Source organism: Dermacentor silvarum, chromosome 10 (genome assembly GCF_013339745.2).
Source record: "Dermacentor silvarum isolate Dsil-2018 chromosome 10, BIME_Dsil_1.4, whole genome shotgun sequence".
Taxonomy (NCBI): Eukaryota; Metazoa; Arthropoda; class Arachnida; order Ixodida; family Ixodidae; genus Dermacentor; species Dermacentor silvarum.
Window position 1 is genome coordinate 2437219 of NC_051163.1, and position 24008 is coordinate 2461226.

Genomic DNA, 24008 nt, shown 5'->3' on the forward strand with positions numbered 1-24008 from the left:
GATTACAGACCACCATGCACTTTGTTGGCTGTCCATGTTGAAGGGCCCCTCAGGTTGATTAGCTCGCTGGGCTTTGCGGTTGCAAGATTTCGACGTGCGCGTTGTCTACAGGTCTGGCCGCCGCCACACCGATGCCGACGCACTTTCCCGTTCGCCCGTGTCAACCGAAAGCGATGCCTGCCTCTCTGCCGTTGACCAAGTACTTTAGTCCCCAGTAGGCTGCGACATGGCTGAGCAACGCAAGGATGCCTGGATTAATGCTCTTATCCGCTTCCTTTCAAATCCGTCGACTGTTCCTCCACCTTGTCGAGCTTTGCGCCGTCAAGCTTCTCACTTCGAAATGCGGGCTGGCCTGCTCTATCGCTGGAATTACGTCTGTGACGTCCGCAAATGGTTGCTGGTCATACCTCGACATCTTCGTGGTGAAATATGTTCTGCCTTTCACACTGACCCGCAGTGTGCTCATGCGGGTGTCTTCAAGACGTACACCCGGCTTCGCTCCAGGTTTTATTGGCGTGGCATGTACACCTTTGTGTGCAAGTACATTCGGTCGTGCCCTCAGTCCCAACGCCGCAAGGTTCCTGCTCAGCATGTCTCTGGTACACTCTAGCCAATCCCGTGTCCTGCCAGGCCCTTCGATCGCATTGGGATTGACCTGTATGGACCCCTTCCGAGCACAGCTTCCAGAAACTGCTGGATAGTCGTCGCCTTCGACCACTTGACGAGATACACAGAAACAGCCGCTCTGCCTGCTGCCACAGCTCGTAATATAGCATCCTGGGGCGCTATAACGTAAAGTGATTCCAAACTGTTTTGATTCCAAACTCCTGACGTCAAATATACGCAACCACCGACGCAAAATCGTGCTACTAGGGCCGGTATTTTGTAGCGATGCCTTTAATGTCATAATGCCTTTTCGCGCTTATCGCTCTTTGTCAGTGGTCAGAGCGACGGTCCGCTCGCGTTATCAACGTTGATATCGTGAGCGGACCGTCGCTCTGACCACTGACAAAGCGCGATAAGCGCGAAAAGGCATTATTACTTTAAAGGCGTCGCTACAAAATAGCGGCCTAGGTTTATTCATTCTTCATATTCGTATGACATCAGCATTTCATCGATGAAAGCGGAATCTGGTTTGGAAACGCTTTCTTTCCGTCGACAGGTTGCCACCCTCTCTCTCGCTGAGCCGTGCTCCCTCAAGGGCTGCAGAAGATAGCGCCAACCTTTCCCTTTCCACACACGAACCACTTACTACTCTCTCTCTTTCGTTCATTTTTTACAGCTCCTTAAATCACCCACCGTACATCACGCCCCCTTCATACATCTCATCGCACCGGTCATCCGCTTCAAGTTGCACGCGCACGTGCAAGTTGCACCACCACTTTCAAGCATCATTTTTTATTCGAGCATCAAGGGACTGGAACGGCCTAAAGTCCCTATATATAAACAGTAGCGACACTCTCCTCCTCCGCCTTCCCTCCTCCTCGTTTCTCCTCTCTTTCGCGCTCCTTTTTCGACCGTTGCGCCGCCTACACCGCTTGAAACACGTGCACTTGTTTATCTTTCGCCGCTGATCAGATTCGACGATCGCCGACTGTTCGTCGCTATCGTCGTGCTTCTCGCCAGTCGGTAGACGCTTCTCGGGCGAAAATGGCGATGGAGCGTGATCGTACAAACGCAGCCAGCGCCCGGGGGCTCGACGGTCCACGTGATGCCATTAGGCCAATACCGACGCGGCGTCGGCCTCGGACAGGGTATGCGAGGTGGCGGCGGCATTCTTCAAAGCGTGACGCGACTTTTTTATATAGGGGCTTTAGAACGGCCTTCCACACGCCATCGTAGCCATCACAAGCCCATCTGCCTTTAGCGAAGCTGTTGTCACCCATATCTCAAAATGAACGCCTGTTTCTAATGCTTATTTTTTTAACCACCCCTTATGTAATACCCATCCAATGGGGTTTTTAAGGTAATAAAGTGAAGTGAAGGAAGCATCGGGCGGTGACCCGCAGCGTTGTCTGAACAACCCAATCACACACTCTCCTCGTTTAGAGGATGTCATCTTTGTTCGCTTTCAAAACCAATAACATTGTCTACACTCAGCGGTTTTTCTTGTCTAATTGGCTGACAAGAAGCGAGGAGCACGCTCTAGTGGAGAGGGTTTCGATGGGGCCGAGCCAGCACAGTGAAAATAGATAACCGCATGAAGAGGGTGTTGCCGGCTTCTCCGATTGGTCCGCTTTGCCTTACTTGGCTTGCGGTGGCTGGTCGAAAATCGCGGCGGCGTGCAACGTAAGGATAAGAATGCCGCTGAAACGGATCCTCAGCAAGCATGAGTTGGCAGAGCGATGTCGTATGCATTGCGAAAGGGCTCGATAACGTTTTACTGCCACGCAAAAAGGTTTATCATGCGCAAATAAATACATGCTCACCGGCAGGTGCGAGTAGCGAGGGCCTAAGCGATCGGCGGGCAGCCATCTTCTATTCCTTTCGGAACGGAGCAGTCTGTGGCTATTCAGAAAAAAAAAACTGTTTTGTTCGGCATATTAATGCATTTTTTTCGCGTACGCGTCACTTTGACGTGATGAGTTTTCGCGGTTTTGTGAGGTCGCGCGACAGGCAGGCGAAGTGGTCGTAGCCAGGAAACATTGTACCAATAGTAGAGGACTAATGGTGAAAAGGCGTCGAATCAGGAATGGTTATTTTTCTTTTGTGCGGTTTAATCACGCATAATAAGTGTGTACACGTTATATCAGATGGGGAGCTGTCGCGGTTTTCGTGACGTCGCGTGACAGACAGGCGAAGTTAGGAGTGGCCCGAAAATGTTTTGACCAATCGTGGAGGCTGATTGCAGAAATTGGAATCAAAACAGTTTGGAATCATTTACGTTATAGTGCCCCTGCGTCCTGAAACACTTTATTCTCCGTCACGGCGCACCTCGTGAACTTTTGAGTGATAGAGGACGTGTCTTCCTCTCCGAAGTCGTAAACGCGCTCCTTGCTGAATGTCGCATCGTTCATCGCACCACCGCCGCCTACCATCCTCAAACTAATGGTTTGACGGAAACATTTAACTGCACCCTTGGCGACACGCTCTCCAAATACGTCACCTCTGATCACACTGATTGGGAGCTTATTTTTCCATTCATCACGTACGCCTACAACACTGCACCACAGGCGACCACAAAATTTTCCCATTCTTCCTCTTGTATGGCCGCGAGCCTTCGACTACCCTCGACACCATTCTTCCTTGCAGACCTGGCTCATCCGAATGCAGGCCCATCTCCGAAGCTGCCCACCGCGCCGAGGAATGCCGCCATCTCACCCGTTCCTTTACAGCCGTCGACCAATGTCACCAAAAATCTCGATGTGACAATGATCACCCACATTGTCACTTTCTCCCCGACTCCCTTGTATGGCTTTGGGTTCCAGCCGGCCTGACATCCAAGCATGTCTCCAAATATCAAGGACCCTACCATGTTGCAGCGCAGACATCGCCTGTGAACTACAGTCGAGCCTGAGGCAGCGGCATCTGCGCCTCAAAGGCGGATGCACCCGAGCCTCCACCAATGGGCGCGCACTCTAGACTGACGTCATGAGCCAGACGGTTGGTGAACTCGCCGACGGAGAACATGGCAGCGCGTGCTTCGAACTTGGTCGAGTCGTGTCAGCGGGACTGTTTCTGTCGCGGAGGCAATCGGCTGCCGTGCTTCGGTCACCTGGGCGGGGCCTCTCCTTCCATCTTAAGTTGTACCCGACTATAGTTAGTCGGCATTTTCAAGCGAAGCTTGTATTGGCTCATACAGTTCGGTGGCGTTGTAGTCACGCAAAAACTCACTTGTGGCGCATATCCGCATTGCATATGCAGGTATGAGCCAATGATATGCACATATGAGCCAGGGACAGGAAAGAAAGAAAAAAGGAAGAAAGAAAGAAAGAAAGAAAGAGCAGCTATGGGAAAAGCTGCACCGGCGTCGGATCATGGGACGCGCGCGACCTATCAGGAGCGTTTGGTGTGTCGAGGAGAGGGAAAGGGAAGGAAATGTGGTTAGCGCGCGCTCCGCCGTGCTTCCCTTGCCTCAGATCAGTTTCGGCGTCCGGATGGGAAGGCCTCGCGTGGTGCGTTCCTCCGAGTAGCAGGCTGCGTTTGAGCAACGGCGCTGCGAACGCGCTCGGAAAAGGGCTCGTCGTCAACATGCCGATTCTTGAGTGAGGGCTTCCGAAGCCCAGGCGAAACGTCAGCGAAGAGCCGCAAACCCTGATTTGAGGGAGCGCGGTGTTGAGGCCAAACGTCAGCTTCGTATAGCCCTCCAGGAACCCGACAACGGTGGTGCACGCCTCGGTAACGGTAGCGCCAACTTTCACGGTGCTACGGCCAGGTTCCAATGCGAGTTTCTCAACCGGAACTTCGGAGCCAGCTACAGTGCGTGTGACCGGTTGTGGTTAGAGCACAACGTGGTACTCGTCAGTGCAATTAGTTCCGAGGAGCACCGAAGAAACACACGACAAGCTTCGCTTACCCCCATTTCCTCGACAGGAGAGGGGCTACTGATTTTTTCGTGCCCACGTCCGTGGCAAAAATGAAGGCTGATCCCGGAGGTAGCCCAATACCGGGCCGACCCGCAGCCGAGGTGCAGCAGGCTTCAAGCACTCAGCAAAGTGAAGCGAAAAGTGCATACATTCTTTGGAATCATGCATACAACATACAAAACAGCATTCGTTTTAATAAATAACAAGTACAAAGCAAGCATCCGAACCACATAAGTGATGGTAAGGCTTTGCTGATAACAATCCGAAGCACGTAGCGCTCCCCGCATACGTTTCCCGATAAGTTTGTTGCGCCTGTTGCGCAAGCTGCCGCGGCGACGGCAGCTTGCGACGGGGGGAGCAACGTCTCTAGCCTTTCGTCTATAAAATAACCAGCCTGGCAACTGATTTCATTGTTGTTGTAGCACCGCTATCTGTAGGCAGTGCATAGTTCGGACTCTCGAGGAGCGGCAGAGGGAAAAAGAAACGGTAATACGACCAGTGGCGGCGTGCTGTCAAAGTTACTGTTACTACCGTTACATCTAAATTACCATTACTGGCATTACTCTAAATCCATAAAGCATTGCATATGGCCTCAGCAGTTGTAGTGGTGTTCTATACGCCCACTATCATATAACACAAAAACACTATCTTATTGTTTTTGTGTGTATGTGCGAGTATGAAAGTGTTCCGGGTACGTGTTTTGTTTTGCCTGCGTTATTTATTGGTTCTTTGTTTCCTTCTTCCCCCCGCTGTAATGCCTACGGGTGCTGTGGGTATTGTGATAAAGAAATAAATAAACAGCTTCGCTGGACAGCCACTTTCGCAGGCGCGCCAACAGGCGAGTCAATGTTTTTTTTTTCTGATTTTTTCCGATTTTTTCCGTTTTTTTTTTTTCAAGGGAAAGGGGGGGGTCCGAATTTGATATGGTGATTGATGATGATGGTTTTTTTTTTAATGCTGGCGGGTTCTCTTCAATAATCATTAAACCTCTTCTGTCTCTTCAGAGCAAAATAATTAACAGTAACAGCTGGGAAGGACTTCCTGATTTTGTCACGTGTTCGAGCACGTGACAAGTCCCCCCTGGATCCGCACACACCCACACAAGAGAACACATGACTGGTCTGCGTCAAAGCAGAACACCCCAACTCAAGCATGCAAGTGGTGCCAACATTGCAGCGCTGTCTATTGCAGGCGACGGACGTGCAGGTGACGACGCCCAACAAGCACATGTACCCGGGCGACGTGCTGCTCATGGTGGACGGCGTGCCCGTGGACACCATGGACCAGTACGGCGTCAAATCGGCTCTCGCGAAGGGCGCCAACGAGCTGAGCGTCACCATGGCGCCCATGTCGCCCCTGCGCCTCAGGAGGCCCTCGTACACGCGCCTGCACGAGACTGTCATGTCGGACGCCCACGTCCCAGAGCCGTCGGCCAAGGCCAACATCGACGCCGCGCAAGTGCCGCCTAAATAAAGCTCACTACACTCCGGATCCAAACTGCGCATTTGTTATCTTCCTGTAGAACAGCCTTTCTCCGTCAGTAACGAAACCGGACAGTAAGCGTTACTTCTTTCATCGCAGGTCCACGAGAAGGCTCTTCCTTCAACTTTAGGTAACCATAGTTTAAATGCTTTGTTTATTAAAAACCTTTCCTCAAAAAACCGTGAGCAATTTTTTCGCCATTTATTTCTGCAGTTCCAAAGCTGGAGTTATGTTTAGTTTTAAATTTCAGTCTGTTATTGTATTAGCTGAAAGTACTGTTCGCTATATATTGGTCCAGTAGATCATCTGTCTGCGTGTCTGCTGCACTTTCAGGAGATGGGAGCTTTGTCAAGGCGCGATACAGTGTCGTTTTTCACATCTACTCAGCCATGTGATGTAGCACGTGTCTGGAACAAATAAGACTCAAAAGGCAGCGAGGGAGGACTGGAGGCCCTGCGGCAATAAAGCATCGCGCATGACCGCGTGAACTTATTGACGAAAATACCAGCCGAAAAGTTAGCTATATATTGCGCAACCACGTTAATGCGAGGGAAACGTGCACAGAAAGCACCCGGACATTGTGACATATGTTTCAAATAAGCAATAAGAGCGATCTGAAATACGGTTAACAGACCATCGAGGTGCTGGGGACGCCGAAAACCCCCCGGATGCGTTACTCAAAAGGTGTGTGCGCCGTAATACCAAGTCGCCAAGCTCGTGATCAACGTCGCTACGACCTGGTCTGTCTGCTACAACCGAGCACGCATGTTCTGAACGTTCGTGAGCACCACCTGAAGTCATTTGGGCAGGGTGAAACTATGGCTGTGATGTACGTTGGCTAAGGGTGAAAAGAATTTCCCCTTACTGAAATTACGAAACTTAGCAGGGGTAAAACCTGTAGGGTGGTTCACTGTGCTACCCGTAGCAAACGCCATTTCGGGAAGCTTGGCATCCTAGTCATTGTGATCGACTAGCAGTATGGGCAATAAGCTAGCCCTCAAGTTGCGATTAACGCACTCTGCTTTGTTGCAGTGGTATATGACCACGTTTTCTTGTGTTTGATACGCCATGGCCAAGCACGTCAGCGCAAATCGGCGACTCGTCAATTAAGTAGCGTTGCACATGATCAACTGTGCCGGAAAGTTGAACCACGAAAACATTTTCAGATCAGATGTGTTGCGAGGTTAATCTACGCAAAGGGTACAACTCAACCCTCCTCTTGAAGTGGACTAAAGATAGTGGTTACCGTGAGAGCTGCAAGGCAAAGCCCCGTCTCCATAATCTGCCAGTGGCTGTGTCCTATATCTGGTTGCATCTAAAGCCCCTTGATAATTTTAAAGTACCGCCACTCTTTGTACTCTGCCGCTGGCGCGCGACCTCCTCGCCTCCTCTTCGCCCCTCGCGAATCTCCTCTGCGCTGAGCCGTGCTCCCTCAAGGGCTGCAGAAGATAGCGTCAACCTTTCCCTTTCCTCAAGAACCACTTATCATCATCATCATCCGCGGCAGACGGTCTTGCGCCCGTTTTCCTGCACGATGATTGCCATTGATTGGTCGCCGTGCCGTTGCGCTTGGAAACGAGCGGAGCTTGCGTTTTGCTTGTGTTTTGCTGTTTCGTTCGCGCCATTTGCGCCTTAGCTCGGTTGGCTCGGCGTATAGAGAACGTCGCACGCTAACATTGCACGCTGTTTGCACGCTAACATTGCACGCATTGCCGCGCTATGCAGTGCTGCTGCGCATATAACTGCAGCAAGAAGCGTGATGATGGTTATGCAGTTTTTACGATACCGCAAGGAAAGCGTGATGGCTTGCGCAAGAAGTAATGGCTGCACAACATTGGCCGAAAGAACTTTGTTCCGAGAAGGAACAGTATTGTTAGTGAGGTAAGGCGCCTTTCTCATTGCTCATATCAAAGCATCCCCTAATGCTGCGTTTTTTCAATTCTTCCGGCCTGCTCATTAGCGTTTTTGTTGCGGCAATTTGTACGTTGCATAAAAATGGGGTTCTCCTCAGAATGCTCAATATTCTGCTGGGACTCCATCACCTCGCACTTCGTCAACTGTTATTCAATCGGAAATTCAGCATTATAGATTCTGCTTTCCACTGAACAAATATACCCGAAGATGCAGCCTCTCGATCGCACTTTTCGTGATTGTTAGGATCCATTGCCTGTTTTACTGAAAATCGGAATAGAAGCTTGTAGAATTGTGTCTAGCCTATAAGTGTACACGTGTGTGTGTGTAACTGCCTTGTGTGAAGAATATATTTTGTTGTGTTTCGACAACTCTAGGATCTGACTCGGTCTTTGGACAACTACCGGCATTCGCTGGCGCACCAGAGTGCCCATTACTAATTGTCCTTGCTTTCGTGGGATTATTTTCGGAAGCTGATAAGTTTGCTTTGCAATTTGGTCCGGCGTCTGCGCCTCGTCCACGGGGTCTGTGACACTTTCCCACCTTCTGTGTTGCAGTGAAACCGACTCAAAGAAAATTGCGATGCGAACGGGTCCCGATAACGCTATCGCGTTCCACTCTTAAAGGTGAAGCTTAAGCGTCCTCCAATTTTTGTTGTCCGGCCGCCTTGCAATTTCAGGTCATGGACAGAGAACAATGCCCTCCGATAGTGGTTGCTAGTCAACGCTGGCTAGGAAACAGTTCTGCGTCCGTCCCTGGTGCATATATGATGGGCAACAACGTAACAATTCAGAGCCCTTCCACTCCAGTGAAGATGGAAGCTAGCGAAGCTGTGCCTATGGTGGGCCTGCTCTAGCGAATATTGCCCCCGCGATGAGAATGGGCGTATCGTCGTTGGGCATCACCCAAGCGAACATGTCTGTCATGAACGTTTCGATCATAAGAAGCCAACAAACAGTGGCACCAAGGACAACATAGGGGAAATTACTTGTACTTACTGATTGAATTAAAGAAATGATAAATAATGAAAATGGATGAAAAAACAACTGGCCGCAGGTGGGGAACGAACCCACGTCTTCGCGTTACGCGTGCGATGCTCTCACCATTGAGCTACCACGGCGCCGTTTTCCTTGTTTTCTTTTCCTTGGTTTTGTTTTTGTTTATGTTATGAGTTTCAAATGGTTTCGAATGGGTATTGAAAAAAAAAAAATCTACCGGGAGTACTAAAACCTACCGCGCGCTCTGACGTTTCCTCCGTGCTCTGACGTTTTCACCACGTGTTGGGCCGCCACAGTCGCGTTGCGGTATGCTCCCTCCTCCTTTTTCCTTCCTCCATGGCGGTCATAGAGGTAAGGGCGGAATTTCGGTATGTCCCAAATGATAGCCAAGCATTCTTACGGAATAGTTGGCTTCCGCTTTCGTGAGTGCGCGGCTGGCGTAGGCAACGTATTCATCGAAGCCGGTCTTTCGCTTCGCAAGAACAGCGCCAATGCCGAAACCACTGGCACCCGAGTGTATTTCAATCGGTTCGCTTGGGTTGAAATGTCGGAGGAGCGGGGGTGAGGTTAGAAGACGACGCAGCGTCGTCAGTGCGCGCCATCGCAAAGTGGCGACCAGGCCGAGAGGTCGTGGTCACCCGCGAGAAGCTGCGTCAAAGGCGCGCTATTAGTTTATTAATTGGCTCACTGTCTCTTCAGGATTATTTTAGCTACCGGCATCCCGTCGAAGCCTTGCTTGTTCTTTCTGCGTGAGTTTTCTTCAGCTCGAGCGTCGGGTAGCATTGAAGGAACAGTGTCATTCATTAGCCGCAAATGCACCTTCGCGAATATGCACATCACGTTCAATGAAATCCTCCTCGAACTGGCGCTCACACATCACTAATGTGGTTGTAACATTTTCTCAGCATGTGATGTGCAAGCTCACATTTCTCTGAATGTTCTGGGTCTGGTGGCGTCAAAATCAGTGATATTTTAGCCCGTAGCTTACATGTTTGTAGCCGAACTTATATGATTCGACTCAAAGTAAGTGGTGCCCCTTCGGCTACTTTTTCTCTGTACAGGGACACTTTCACTCTGTTTCAGAGCCTAAAAAGCTTCGTATTCACGGAGATCACCCATAATATTCACTTTGCTCCTTAAACTTCTAAGTAAATTACAGGAACTCGTAGAACTATCGTGACTGCGAGCGCAGTGCAGCGTGCCGCCAGACGATATAAATGACCGCTTTTGAAGATTACTCATTGCAGCAAGAAACACCACACTTTTATGCACTCTCTCAACATAATTTAACCATTTTCTTTCAGTTTTTACTGGGAAAACCAATTATTTTAAATATAACAGGCGCGAAATAACAACTCTCAGTAGCAGACGACGCGCGCTTCGCGACAGACCTCTGACTGCAGCGCCACTTCTGCTGTCATGACGTGGAGAAACAGTGAACTACACCGGTCGGCACACCTACTCATGTAGCCACCTATAAAATGCTCGATAAGAAACATGCATAGCACAAGTATAGCATGCCTTATTAAATCAAGTAAGCTAGGTGGCTATTTATCACCGTCTCGTTTCAAAGGGGATGCCAAGAAATCATTATCATCATCATCATCATCACCAGTAGCGCGCACGCACGGCGCACGCGCTGAGCCCATTCATCTGTGCGACATCAGTTTGCGCTGTTGTTCCATGTTCTCTGCGAAGAATTGTGCCATTATTTGACTTGTTCACCGCTAACGGACCGAATACCTTGCCGGGGAAAGAATCTGACCCGAAGGTAAGCGCATTGTGAGTTCGGCGCCTTCACCTAAGTTGCTGCACGGTACTAGGATAGCACGGCGTTACATTTTCGTCACTTATGGCTTGCCCTTCGCGAAACAACACGATGCTAAGTATAAATTCACATCATTATTTTATTAGGGTCTTTGTCGGTTACTGTCAAAGTAGCACTTTCGTAGCATGTTGTGTTTACTGCAGGTTATAGCTTGTCATGCCTTGGACAGCCGAAAGCCCTCCATTGAAGGGCGAAGATGACTTCTGGATTGAAGAAGAATACGTGCCTACGCCTCCACAGCCAACCTATGACTCCAGACACCACATCGGTGGTGGCGAAAACCGTGGCAGGTAATGCAAGCAGGGCGGCCCGGGTTCTAGCTTCGGTGTCCCCATGGCCGCCTTCGTGTCCTGGAGGCGCCGCCAATAATACGAAATAATGACGTCTTGTTATAACCAGTAAACAAACACCGTTAAAGAAATATAATTACGCCCAGCCGCCAACTTGTGACGCACGTTCGCATAGCGCATTCAGCGAGACACACCAGTTGTCTTGCAGTTGCGGAACCACACGTGAAAATAAATAAATATTGGCGGCGCATCCATCGTTTGGAGATTGGCGACGGTAGTTGCGATTGACAATATTTGTTTTGGTGGTTGTGCTATTGTGTTATGATGATTATAATGATACAAGTAACGAGACAGAAACAGAGTTGTGATATTTACAAGTGCAGAGTGACCCCTTTGCGGTCACGCGCGATTAACCAATTTATGGTCCTTCCAGTCAAGAGCCATTTCATGCATTTAGATGTCACACTTACAAAGCACTCAGGTAAACAAGCACATGTTATTTCAGAAAGTTTACTTATTCCTGAGGCTCTCAACAGTACTTGAGCACTACTGTGAGGTAGTGCTCAAAGAAAGCACTCTTCATTGTTTCAGTTTCAGGCTATTTCTTTCGTGAGTGGTATATGTGCTTACATAACCCCTTCAGTAACGGCATCCACATTTGTGGATGCGACCTATTTTTGCTATTTCTATGCTGTGGTAGCAAGGAATAGAGCACAAACACTAAGCTTAGGGTTAATTGAACATTCTGCTAACTTAATTACTACCATTTTACTAGTTTAGCAAGTAAGATGACGTGGTTTATGGAATCAGATGCTTTGGATAGATCTATAAAAATTGATCCTGCGTAGAAACGAGCATCTATAGCGCTTATTATTTCATCCGTGAAAGAAAGTATAGCACAGTCAGTCGAAGAACTTACCCTGAAGCCAAATAGATTTGGTGAAAGAAATTTAAATTTAGAGAAGTGTTTAAGTGCTTTTCAATATATATTTCAATAACTTTGCTACAGTAAGGAAGAATAACAATAGCACAATAATTGGAAATGCAGTAGTGGTCCCGCTTTTTAAATACTGTAATAATTTTTTGCTTTTTTTTAGTTGACTTGGAAATACTCCAGTCTTGAACACCAAGTTCGTAACATGAGATAATGGGCGGGCGCCAAGATCAGCTACTAATTTAATATTGTCACGGGGATTCACAAGTACACAGGAGAGAGAATATTTACAGGCTGCTGCTACCAGAGAATGGCTGACAGCATCTCACGAGGCATGTCCCGTCTTCCTCTTTGCGTAGCACAGTAGTCCTTTAATGGCAGCCTCATACGCAATGCCTCGTAACATCACCCCCGGCGGACTGAGCGCCGTCATGGCGCCTTCTAAAATGAGTCAGCACTGCTGGTGTAGTAGGGTTTTAGCCGCGACACATGGACAACAGCAGCAGCAGAGGTAAAAGAAGAAGACGGGCGATGTTGGAGCGGAGTGATGAGGTAGTCAACATTGTTGAGCTTGCGGAGAACCTTGTAGGGTCCTGTGTAGTGAGGGAGGAGCTTCTTGCACAGGCCTTGGCGTCGAGACGGCGTCCAGTGTAGGACCAGAGGTTCAGGAGGGTACTTCGCGGTGCCGGCTGTCATAGCGCTCTTTTTGGGACGCTTGCGACGCACATAGCCTAGTGTGAGCAACCTGGCGAGCCATTCTGGCTTGAGAGAGGACATCCTGAGCATATGCGGTTGGTACGGATGGATCAGCATCTCGAAGGGCAACGCAGGGTTGCGGCCGTACAGGAGGAAGAACGGTGAATAGCCGGCAGTGTCGTGGTGGGACGAATTGAAGGCAAAAGTAACGTAGGGTAGGGCGGCGTCCCAATCGTGGTGATCAGTAGAGACGTACATGGACAGCATATCCGTGAGAGTTCGGTTGAGCCGCTCGGTAAGATCGTTGGTCTGTGGATGGTAGGCTGTCGTAAGGCGATATTCAGTAGAGCAGCTACGCAGAATTTCGTCTATGACCTTTGCAAGGAAACAGTGGCCACGACCCGTAAGAAGCTGACGCGGAGCCCCGTGTCGAAGAATGACGTCATTGAGCAGAAAGTCTGCAACGTCGGTAGCGCAGCTACTGGGCATGGCGCGTGTGATGGCGGTGGTGTAGTCAGTTGCGACGGCAATCCATGTGTTGCCGGATACGGACGTAGGGAAAGGTCCGAGCAAGTCAAGGCCGATGCGGAAGAAGGGCTCCGGTGGAATGTCAACAGGTTGAAGCAGGCCAGCCTGAGGAAGAGCAGAACGTTTGCGGCGCTGACAGCGCTCGCAGGCAGCAATGTATCGGCGCACCAAACGATACAAGCCACGCCAAAAGAACCGCTGTCGCACGTGGTCGTAGGTGCGTGAATCGCCGAGGTGTCCGGCAGTTGGAGTATCATGCAGATGTTGAAGAATGGTGGTGCACAGGTGTCGGGGAATAACTAGCAAGAATTCTGCACCGTCTGGTTTCATGTTACGACGGTAAAGGGCGTCATCGCGTAGGACATACTGGCATAGAGCAGGGTCGGAACGTGCAGAAGAGACTCGCTGAATGGTGAGCTTTAGGGCTGCATCCCGACGCTGTTCAGTGCCAATGTCGCGTAAATCAGAGATGGCCAGCACACAGGAATCATGCTCATGGTCAGCGAGGCTAGCAGGGTCCACCGGATGGCGCGAAAGACAATCGGCATCGAGATGTAGCCTGCCCGATTTATAAATTACCTCAAAGGTCCTGTAGTCTCAGAGCCCAGCGACCAAGGCAACCAGTTGGGTCCTTGAGTGGGGACAGCCAACAAAGAGCGTGGTGGTCGGTAAGAACCGAGAATGTGCGGCCGTACAAATAGGGGCGAAATTTTGCGACAGCCCAAACCAATGCAAGGCACTCGCGCTCTGTGATCGAATAGTTCCGTTCTGATGTGGAGAGCAGGCGGCTGGCGTATGCAATAACACATGTGTGGCCATGCTGGTGCTGAGTGAGGACGGCGCTGATTCCATGCCCACTAGCATCTGTGCGAATCTCAGTAGGCGCGGATGGGTCAAAGTGAGCCAAGATAGGCGGTGAAGTGAGCAAGTTGGTCAGCGCCGAGAATGCGGTTGCTTGGTCGGGGCCCCACGAGAAGGGTCCTTCTTGAAAAGGTCGGTGAGGGGTCGGGCTATGATGGCAAAATTGTGTATAAAATGACGGAAGTACGAGCATAATCCAGCAAAACTCCGAACAGCTTTAGTAGACGAGGGCACAGGGAAGTTCTTGACAGCGCTAATCTTGGCAGGGTCAGGTTGGACACCTGTAGCACTTACAAGATGACCAAGCACTGTGATTTGTTGTCTGCTGAAATTACACTTTTTGGAGTTTAGCTGGAGTCCTGCTCGACAAAAGACAGCTAGAATGGTCGCCAAACGAGTAAGGTGACTTTCAAACTTGGGGAAAACACGATGTCGTCTAGGTAGGAGAGGCAGATAGACTATTTGTAGCCACAAAGGAGAGAGTCCATCATGCGTTCGAACGTTGCGGGGGCGTTGCACAGTCCAAAGGGCTTAACTTTGAACTGATAGAGGCCGTCTGGTGTGATAAAGGCAGTTTTTTCTCGATCCAAGTCATCAACAGAAATCTGCCAGTAACCCGAGCGCAGGTCTATGGATGAGAAGTACTTCGCACCGTGAAGACAGTCCAGGGCGTCATCGATCCGTGGCAGCGGATATACGTCTTTGTGCGTTATTTTGTTTAAGGCACGGTAGTCGACGCAAAATCTCCAGCTGCCATCCTTCTTTTTGACCAAGACGACAGGTTACGCCCACGGACTTGAGGAAGCCTCTAGGACGTCTTGGGAGAGCATCTTATTGACTTCTCGGTGTGTGATCTGGCGTTTGGAATGGGACACATGATAGGGTCGCCGTCTGATAGGAATAGCATCTCCGGTATGTATTCGACGACTTGACCTTGAGGGCGGTCATCGAAGTCGAAGATATCCCTATAGGTCATTAGGAGGTGGTGGAGTTTCGTGGCTTGAGAGGTCGGAAGATCAGGGGCAATCATCGTGGTAATTTCGTCGGGGAGTGGACTTGCCGGACCGCTTGTGAGAAAGGACGAACAAGTGTCTGGCGTCTAGTGCCGCAATGTCGCATTCATCAAGCGCAGACACGTTGGCCACTGAGATGCCTTGCGGGAGAGCTTGGGTCGAGTTGCTGAAGTTGAGAAGCGGGAGCTGGACGTGGCTGTCGACAACAGTCACGAGGGTGTGCGGCACAGCAATATTTCTGGTCAACAGTACTTCAACTAGTGGAGACACTATGTAGTCGCCGTCTGGTAAATCAGGAACATTCGCCAGTTGAGGAAACTCAAGTTGAAGGACGCCAGTTGCACAGTCAATGAGAGCAGCATGGGCCGACAAGAAATCGAGTCCGAGAATGACGTCATTGGGGCATTGCTCGAGAACAGTAAACAAAACAGATATATGGTGACCGGCGATGGTGATGCGAGCTGTGCACATTCTGATGACTGCGGGACTTCTTCCATCAGCGACGCAAATAATACCAGTAGTGGCGGGGGTAAGTACTTTCATGAGACGGCGACGAAGGTGATTACTCATCACAGATATTTGTGCACCAGTATCGACGATTGCGGGAACAGTTAAGCCGTCAGTGTCAACATCAATCAAGTTTCGTCGTGTCGGCAATACGAGGAGAGGATTTGAGGTGGAAGTGAAAATGCAGCGTCATCTCTAAGAGCTGCATCCCTTAGTTTCCCTGTTGAGAAGGTTGTGCGGCGATGTCTGACGTCGTCGTAGAGGCGAAGGAGACGACAGCCGACGCGCTAACGCCGAACGGGACTGATGACCTTGGGGCGACAGGGAACGGCTGTGCGGTGCAGAGGTGGCATCGACGTTGTACGGCTCAAAAGGCTGGAAACGGCGGTAGCTATCAGTGTTGTATGGTTGGTATGGCTGAGCGGGCTGAAAACGGCTGTAGTTGTCAGTGCAGCTAGCTGTCATCCCAGGTTAACGGCGACACCCAACGGTTGTTGCAATGGCGCGCGACGTGACCGATACGGCGGCAGTGGAAGCAAATCGGCTGATCATCTGCCGTCCGCCATTCCGCCGAATTGCGAGAGTGCGGATAAAACCGTTGTTCCTGGGGCGGTGATCTCTGGCGAGGCGGCGACCTAGGGCGAAACTCAGTTGTCCGAGACTGAGCAACGGTGCAGACGGCGAAACCCAAGTTGCCGAGTTCCTCCCACACAGTGGACTGGACCAGGGAAACGGCCAACACGTGAAAATCGCCGTGGCCGTTGTTGGGGAGAGCAGGAGCAATTGCTTCGATTTCCCGATGAACGGTTCATGTAATTTCCGATGGCGGCGATGACTGCAGACGAGAGGCCCGTCTTCGCATGATGACGTCGGGGCTGTGTTCGGTAGCCGAGCAAATGACTTCGCAGTAGGCCGAATTTTGCCCTGCTCAAAACACCGGCATTCTTCAATAATTGCGTCGATGGTCGCACAATTTTAGCACAGTAATAGATTGAACGCATCGTCTGCGATTCCCTTTAGTACGTGACCAACCTTGTCTGACTCCGTCATGTCCATGTCCACTTTACGGCAAAGAGCCAAGACGTCCTGAATGTAGGATATGTATGGTTCAGTGAACGTCTGACCGCGGATGGATAGCTCTTGTGTTGCGGCCGCCTTTCGACCCATGGGCGTCCGAAACAGGGCACTAAGTTTTGTTTTGAAAGTGTCCCAACTTCCAATCTCTGCCTCATGGTTATCGAACCACACCTTTGCCGTTCCTTTGAGGTAAAACAGCACGTTCGTCAGCATCATCGTCGGGTCCCAACGATTGACCTCACTGATGCGTTCATAATTGGCAATCCAATCTTCGACGTCAACTTCATCCGTACTGCAGAACGTTCCCGGGTCTTTAAGATGCGTAACGACGATCGTTGATGTTGTGAAATGCACTGGTGCAGGTATCGCACTGGCCAGCGCAGGCGGCGTGGTCGTGGTCTCGTCTCATAATGATGACTCCGACTCGACGACCACTGCGGAGCTCCGTTGTACAGCACTTCTTCTGGTACCCCGCACCTCCACCAAATTGTCACGGGGATTCACAAGTACACGGGAGAAACAATATTTATAGGCTGCTGCTACCAGAGAATGGCTGACAGCATCTCACGAGGCATGCCCGTCTTCTTCCTCTTCGCGTAGCACAGCGGTCCTTTAATGGCAGGCTCATACGCAATGCCTCGTAACAATATTAATTTAACTGATTTGATCCAGACTTGCTCCTGTAACCTTTAAATGATGTATGGCATTGATTATTTCATCTGGACCAGTTGGAAATAAGTACAATGATTGTAAGCAACGCTGAAGAGATAGTTGAGTATCATTTGTATGATTGAAAGTAGGGTCACAGAAAGGCTCATTAAATGCGCTGACGATGTCTACTGGTTTCTTATACGTGGCGTCTGATGATTGAAGCTTTCATATTTGTTCATCCCAACTGGATCGGTTCAAGAAGGAATTTATTATTTTCCACTGTTGTTTTGAATCGGTGCCGGGTTCGGCTATTCTGAATTCGTAATAATTTCTTTTGGGGCAACCTTGAGCAGCCTGTTTAGCATGTTACAATAGATTTAATAACGAGTTTTGAGTCGAATGTTAAAAGGGCGTTGTTTAACTTTTCGGTAACGGTAATTTTTTTTCACATAAGCTAGTTAGAAGTTGGAATCAGCTAGTGCAAAACAGGGGTAATTGGAGCAGGGAGAGGCCTTCGTCCTGCAGTGGACATAAATATAGGCTGATGGTGATGATGAGTTAGTAGACCCTTGGTTAACCAAGGATTATGTAATGCTGGGACATGTCTTCTGCATTTTACAAAGGTGGTAGAATTTGATACATTTTTTTTATCTCCGAAAGTTTATTAAAAGCAGATTCTGCGTTTGACTGTGAAATCACAGAACACCAATTTAGCTCACCAACGGGAGTGATCAAGTCATCTTTATTAATCACACCTTTGTAATATTAATGACAAGGTTTATATAATTGACAAGGAAGTTTAAAAAAGACATGAAAGTGGTCAGTGATGTTTTCAAGTACACCGCAAACTGGAGGACACATAAGGTTGGAAAATGTGTAATCTATTAATAAGGTGGCGGAAGCCCCTAAAGTACATCTAGTTGGAAGGAAAACCAATGATTCGAAGCCAAATTCATGAAGGCAGTTAGCGTAGGCAGTAGTAGCAGCCATTGGCATAGCCAGGGGGGGGGGGGGGATTTTGGGAGTCGAACCCTCCCCCCCTCGAAATTTTCTGACGAACCCACTCAGTTTGAGGTCTGCTCCGAAAGAGCAACACGGATGAAAGGGTTATCTTGAATATGAAGACAAGGTGAGGGCCAGTGGCGGTCCAAAGGGGGGAGGGGGGTTTTCATGGGGGCGATCCCCTATCCCATGCACAGAACATTGTGGCCACTCATGGCGTGCCTCTACCTCATTCTGGATTGTGTTAACCATAACTGTTGAGGGGTGATAAGCGCTAAAAACTTCCACACACAGGTAAAGATGGGACGCGCGCGTGCATAACACTGGGAGGCATTTTTGCCATCCTCCAGGCCTTCGTGTCGTCAAGGAACTTCTCATTCCTGGTACTTGACCGAATGGTCTGCCACGCTGCGTGGAAGAAAAACATTCTGAAAATATTGCGACTTGCTTGTCTAGAAAACGCATAACAAGCACCCCCCTCCTCCTTTTTTTCTCTTCTCTTTCCCATCTCTTCGACTTTCATTATGTTAATAAACTTGAGAAGAGCTTTCTGTTAGGCTAAGACAGAAAGAAATACCCACAGAACGCTGGTTTGCGCATGTCAAAATGTATTAAAGACGGGGGTGCAGGGCCAGAGGGAAGCTAAGAAACCGTCACAACAGGTGGGAGGGCAGGTAGGTGAATGGCCTCTTAAGTCCACGCAGAAACAGAAATATAGGAATGTTAGGGGCCGCCGAGTGCAACAGTGACTAATGGACAAGAATTTTAAGAAGGAAGTGGGCGTGATTGATATGAGGAGTAGGGGGGTGTGTGTAAAAGTCGTCAAGAACAAAGTTTGCATATAATTATGGACATAGGGAGATCGTCTCCTCACTGCCCGATCACTCAACAGCCGCGGCCAGTTGCCTAGCTCAAGCTCACCTACCCAGTCGTAACACGTGCTGCTTGCTGCAGAGAGCCCATCCTAACTAAATGTCTAGGCAATTTTCAGAATAGACGGTGTCGGGAGATACGACACTTTCAAATCTCTCGGAGGTACTGGCCCTTATTTTACTGCAAACTACGGATGCCGTAATTTTCTCAAAGGCTTCTAAACAGGAAGCAGCCCTGCTTCGGACTGTCTGCCTCATCAATTCCCGAGTGTGATCAAATAACAATGTGTCGCACGATGACTACAATACCATGATTGCAGGTTACTTCCAAACATCTCTTTAAACAAGTTGACAGCAGGTCACCGAAAGTGAGTGAAACTTGCATCAATATGATACTATCGAAGTTCTAGCGCAAAGCTTCGTTCCTATATTTTTATCTATAGAATAATATAGTATGCCCACAACACCGAAAGTGCTGTTTGCTTTTCCAGGTCATGTACCAGCTAGGTCATTGACATGAATTATATAGATTCATCAATTCGTAAGCGAAATTTTAGTTTTTTTAATATAATTTTTAAACATAGCATAAGGATGATAGCATAATTTGATGTGAAGTGACTGCAAGTCTTAGCAGAGAAAAGCGTTTGTCAGAAGTTACGCAAAGTGTTGTTTCGGCAATGCAAAAACGTGCAACCTCGTTGTTAAAGCATTCTTGTCCGAGGAGTGCTAAGAGTTTGTGTGGTGTAGAACCTACACACACACGCCCTAGCGTGTGCTGTGCGTGCGTAACTGGATGAAATTGGATGAAAAAAAAAAACTTGCCGTAGGTGGGGAACGATCCCACGTCTTCGCATTACACATGCGATGCTCTTACCAATTGAGCTACCGCGGTGCCGTTTTCCCATCCACTTTCTGGGGTATTTATACTACTAGAAATAACCCTGGGATTGTTAGCCAGATGCCACCACTCGCAAACCTTGGCGTCGGATATGGAACATCCTTTCTGCCGCAGGCGTCACGAGTACATGATATATATACAGGGTGTCCCAACTATCATGCATCAAGATATAAAAATATGCAAATGCCACGTAGCTGGACAGAACCAAGGTAATGTTGTTTGCCATTGCTTGGAGACTATTTTTTGCATTGTGCCTAATTAGATAATTAGTATTAATTAATCAACTTCTCAAACATTATAATTAGATAAAAAGTGTCAGTGAAAAAATTGTAGAGCAACATGAAAAACTCCCGATACAGCTTTCTGTGGCTGTAAACGTGTGGCATAAAAGTGCTTTTGCGAGCATGAAAACCCACGAATACACGCAAAATTGCGGCGCGACTGGCCGCTCGAGCTACTTTGCGTGTATTCGTTGGCTTCTTTAACGCTCGAAAAAACTTTAATGCCACACGTTTCGAACAACAGAAATCCCCACCATACTGTAAGCAGCTCGCGCCACAAATCATGCCAAAATCCCTTCAAACATAAAAAAGAAAAAAAAAAAAGTGCTGCCTTTGTCTGGCGACATTGCAAAGTGCACCTATTACTTGAAAAAGTTCCCTGAAAGCTTGCGCTACCAACCCAAATAACTGGCGAACATGAGCCCGCGCACGGGTCAGGCGCTACCCGACATCTGATCGCAACGAATATTTTCGTGTGTAGGAAGGGGTGTGATGGAATAGTTGTTCGGCACGTATGTCTGTGTGCAGTCAAGCGGTAATGAACGTCAGAGACGCGCAAACGGATGTAAACCAAAATTTATCTAAAATGATAGGACTGAAACAAAACAAGTTCGGCACCCGCCTCTCTTCTTCTTCCTTTGCTGTTGTTTTCCTGAACACTGCCATGCACGCAAGCTGCCCCTGGCTCACCTTCTTCTATTTCTTCTTTCTTCATTTACAAGCCTCAAGAGTTCACACACATAAACAACACTCATAAGGTCCTTGCACTACAAGGGGCCTAATACATAACCGCAGAGAGTTAAGCCCTTAAGTGCTGTGACAAATTCTGAAAAAATCTTTAGGAGTGCCAAGACAATTGGCGAAAGTTATTGTGTATTATTTTCTTTTCAAAACTGAACACATGCGAAATTACCTCGTCCTAAGCACCAGAAAACGCTCATTGTGATGATCTCGTTATTGGCGGTTAAGTAGTTAAAAAGCTTTACGAGGCACGTGGAGTGGCCGAGATCCCCTCTTTTTTTTCTTTTAAAGAATGATGCACTAGCACCCAGTGATCCCAGTTGGCCTGTACCACAATATCCAGAGACCCGAAGTGGGCGTGAATGCTCACACCCAATGGCCCAAGCTGTCCATTCCCGCATGGTCTTTGCTGGCTTAGAACTACAGGAAGTTGAGCTAGTTAATATAGATACATAGTAAAATGAGGTATGGTGTGCAGACACAAGAGAACCAGGCAACACAGTGTTGTCTCTGGTGTCTGCACGCTGTACAATGTCTTTTCTGACATTTACGAGGGTAAACCCAAAAGTACCGTCTCCAAAGCAATGGGGCTGCAGGGAAACTGCTGATGGGCCACACTGCTGGGTTCGTTGCTTCCCTCTCTCCCAAACAAGTCATAGTTCAGCCTGCTCAGTTTTGGCTGAGCAGCTGTTTGTAATGGAGCTCCTCACTACCACCAGCTGCGAGGTTCGCACAGTTATTTGGTTTTTGAGCGTGAAAGGTGTTCAACCTTTCTAAATTCATCGCCACTTGACAGAAGTGTATGGAGAGTCATACGTAGACACCAAAAACGTCCACAACTGGTGTCGGGCGGCTACAGCTGGTCGCACTGAAATTCATGATGACGAAAGTATTTATAACAAGACAGTCATCAAGTCCAAACAGTTTATTCGTCAAGATCAGAGCATCACTTTCGAAGGTGTCTAGATTTTTGGTCTCCAAGTTTCTCAAAGCCCCATTCATATAAAAAAAATTTTGACTGAAAAGTTGGATATCGGAAAGTGGTGCAAGGTGGGTCCCGCGAATGCTCACAGCATACCACCAACGGCAACGTGTCGACTCTTCCGCAAGTTTCTTCGGTGCTATGCAGATGGAAAGGACAACTTTTTGGATTTGATTGTTACGGGTTACAAAGCCTGGGGGTTCCACTTCGTACCCAAGACCAAACAGCAATCATGTTAGCGGCGGCAATTCTCTTCGCCCATGCTGCAAAAATTCAAAGAAACAGTCTTTCGGCAAAGTCATGGCAACTGTGTTTTGGGATCGAAATGCGCTATTGTTGGTCGGCTTCATGGCTCCTGAAGCCACAGTAAACCCTGCCACTTATTGTAAAACACTCAGACGGGCGATTCAGAATTGTAGAAGAATGTTGACCTAGGGCGTAATGTTGAGCTATGGCGTAAGCCATCTCCACAACAGTACTCATCCATACGTTTCCCATCAAACCGTCGCTCTCCTGCAACATTTTGGATGGGACATCGTCACTCACCCACCCTGTAGTCTGGACTTGGCACCTAGTGACTACCACTTGTTTCCTAAGTTAAAAAAACATTTGGCCGAAAGACGCTTCAGCAACGATGACGCGGTGATAGATGTCCAACACTTCCTTAACGACGTGGCAGTGAGCTGGATGAACTCGATCGTTTGAGCGTGACACCGTTCGTGTGACTGTACATGTGAACGATTAGGTGTTGATATCCAGCATGGGGCAAACATTTCGCTATCCTGTCGCGATGAGTTGAACTTCGATTCGTCAGCTCCCACTGGCATTGGTGTAGGAAACGTACAATAAATACCTTGCTGATTGTTTGCGCTACTGTGTTGTCGTTCCTTTGTCCCAGGAGCACGTTTGAGACCCCATACTCTATAGCGTTAATTGTCAAGTATGAAATGGACTATAGGGGGGGAGGGAAACAATTATTTGATTTTGCTTGGGGTAGGGTGCATCAAGTTTGTTGAGAGGTATGTACAGCACCTGCCATGGTAGCTTAGTGGGGTGTGTTCAGATGAGGACAGACTAAGGGGAGTGCAGGCTGTTTATATAGTTTACAGCGAAATTTTTATGAGGTTGAAAAATGACTTTGTAGAATGGAATCAACCTTTGTTTTGCAAAACTTAGCACAAATTTCTTGAAAAACATTTGTATTTCACTAAAGGTGGAAAAGAGCATTTTAACTACTTGCAGATTTTACAGATTCAAAGATTACAGATTCACTCTAACATTAACTCATTGTACTTGGCCAAATTTTTTTCGGTAAATCTACACCTCTAGTACTATCGGCCCACAGGAAGTTAAATTCGTTACCCACAGTGTGCTTCTGAAAAATTGGCATACTTTGGTTTTTGAGCAACTGCCTCTGACTGACCCCGTCATCTGGAGATTTTTTTTAGCTTTAGCCATAGTCCCTAAATTTTTTTCTGGTCACGAAACTTTGCCGTCACTCTAGGAGAGCTTGATATGTCGCATGAAGCCTCTGCGCTGCGCCGCCACTGCAGCTGAGAGGCCATCTTTCTCCGTGTTAAACACGGAGAGAGTGCAGATGCGGCCGGCATGGGCTGAAAGTTTGGACGCGTACTTATTTGGGTTTGTGTGTGTGTGTGTGTGTGTGTTTGTGCACGTGCGTGCATGTGTGTGCGTGTGTGATTCTCAGTAGTCTGTTCTGTTTACAAGATTTGTTTCATTTGTATATTGCAAACAAAATCCGTGCCTATTAGTACCTCCATGAGAACATAAGCACATATAAAAACTTTGTTCTGGTTTAAACAATAAAATATTTATGTCCCGTAACCATGATTGCACTGTCTGTGTGTTGATATTTATAGACTGCAAATTATTTGCATAACCACTTAGTTTGAGTTCTTGCCTATGCATT

General features: G+C 48.4%; 2 protein-coding genes across 3 annotated transcripts in view; both read left to right on the plus strand.

The window, feature by feature from the left end:
- LOC119466566 (uncharacterized) overlaps positions 1–6181 on the plus strand; it is a 235383-nt gene extending 229202 nt beyond the window's left edge. The window contains exon 10 of the mRNA XM_049657418.1: positions 5718–6181. Coding sequence (XP_049513375.1) covers positions 5718–5999 — 282 coding nt within the window. The 3' untranslated portion in view covers positions 6000–6181. The remainder of the gene's footprint in view (positions 1–5717) is intronic.
- Positions 6182–10538: 4357 nt separating this feature from the next.
- Positions 10539–24008, plus strand: part of LOC119466402 (probable ATP-dependent RNA helicase DDX43) — a 176023-nt gene continuing 162553 nt past the window's right edge. The window contains exons 1-2 of one of the 2 annotated variants that reach the window (XM_049657255.1): positions 10539–10688; positions 10889–11035. In XM_049657255.1, the coding sequence (XP_049513212.1) occupies positions 10902–11035 (134 nt within the window). In that variant the 5' untranslated portion in view covers positions 10539–10688; positions 10889–10901. The remainder of the gene's footprint in view (positions 10689–10888; positions 11036–24008) is intronic. The other variant, XM_049657256.1, reaches the window with a different exon arrangement.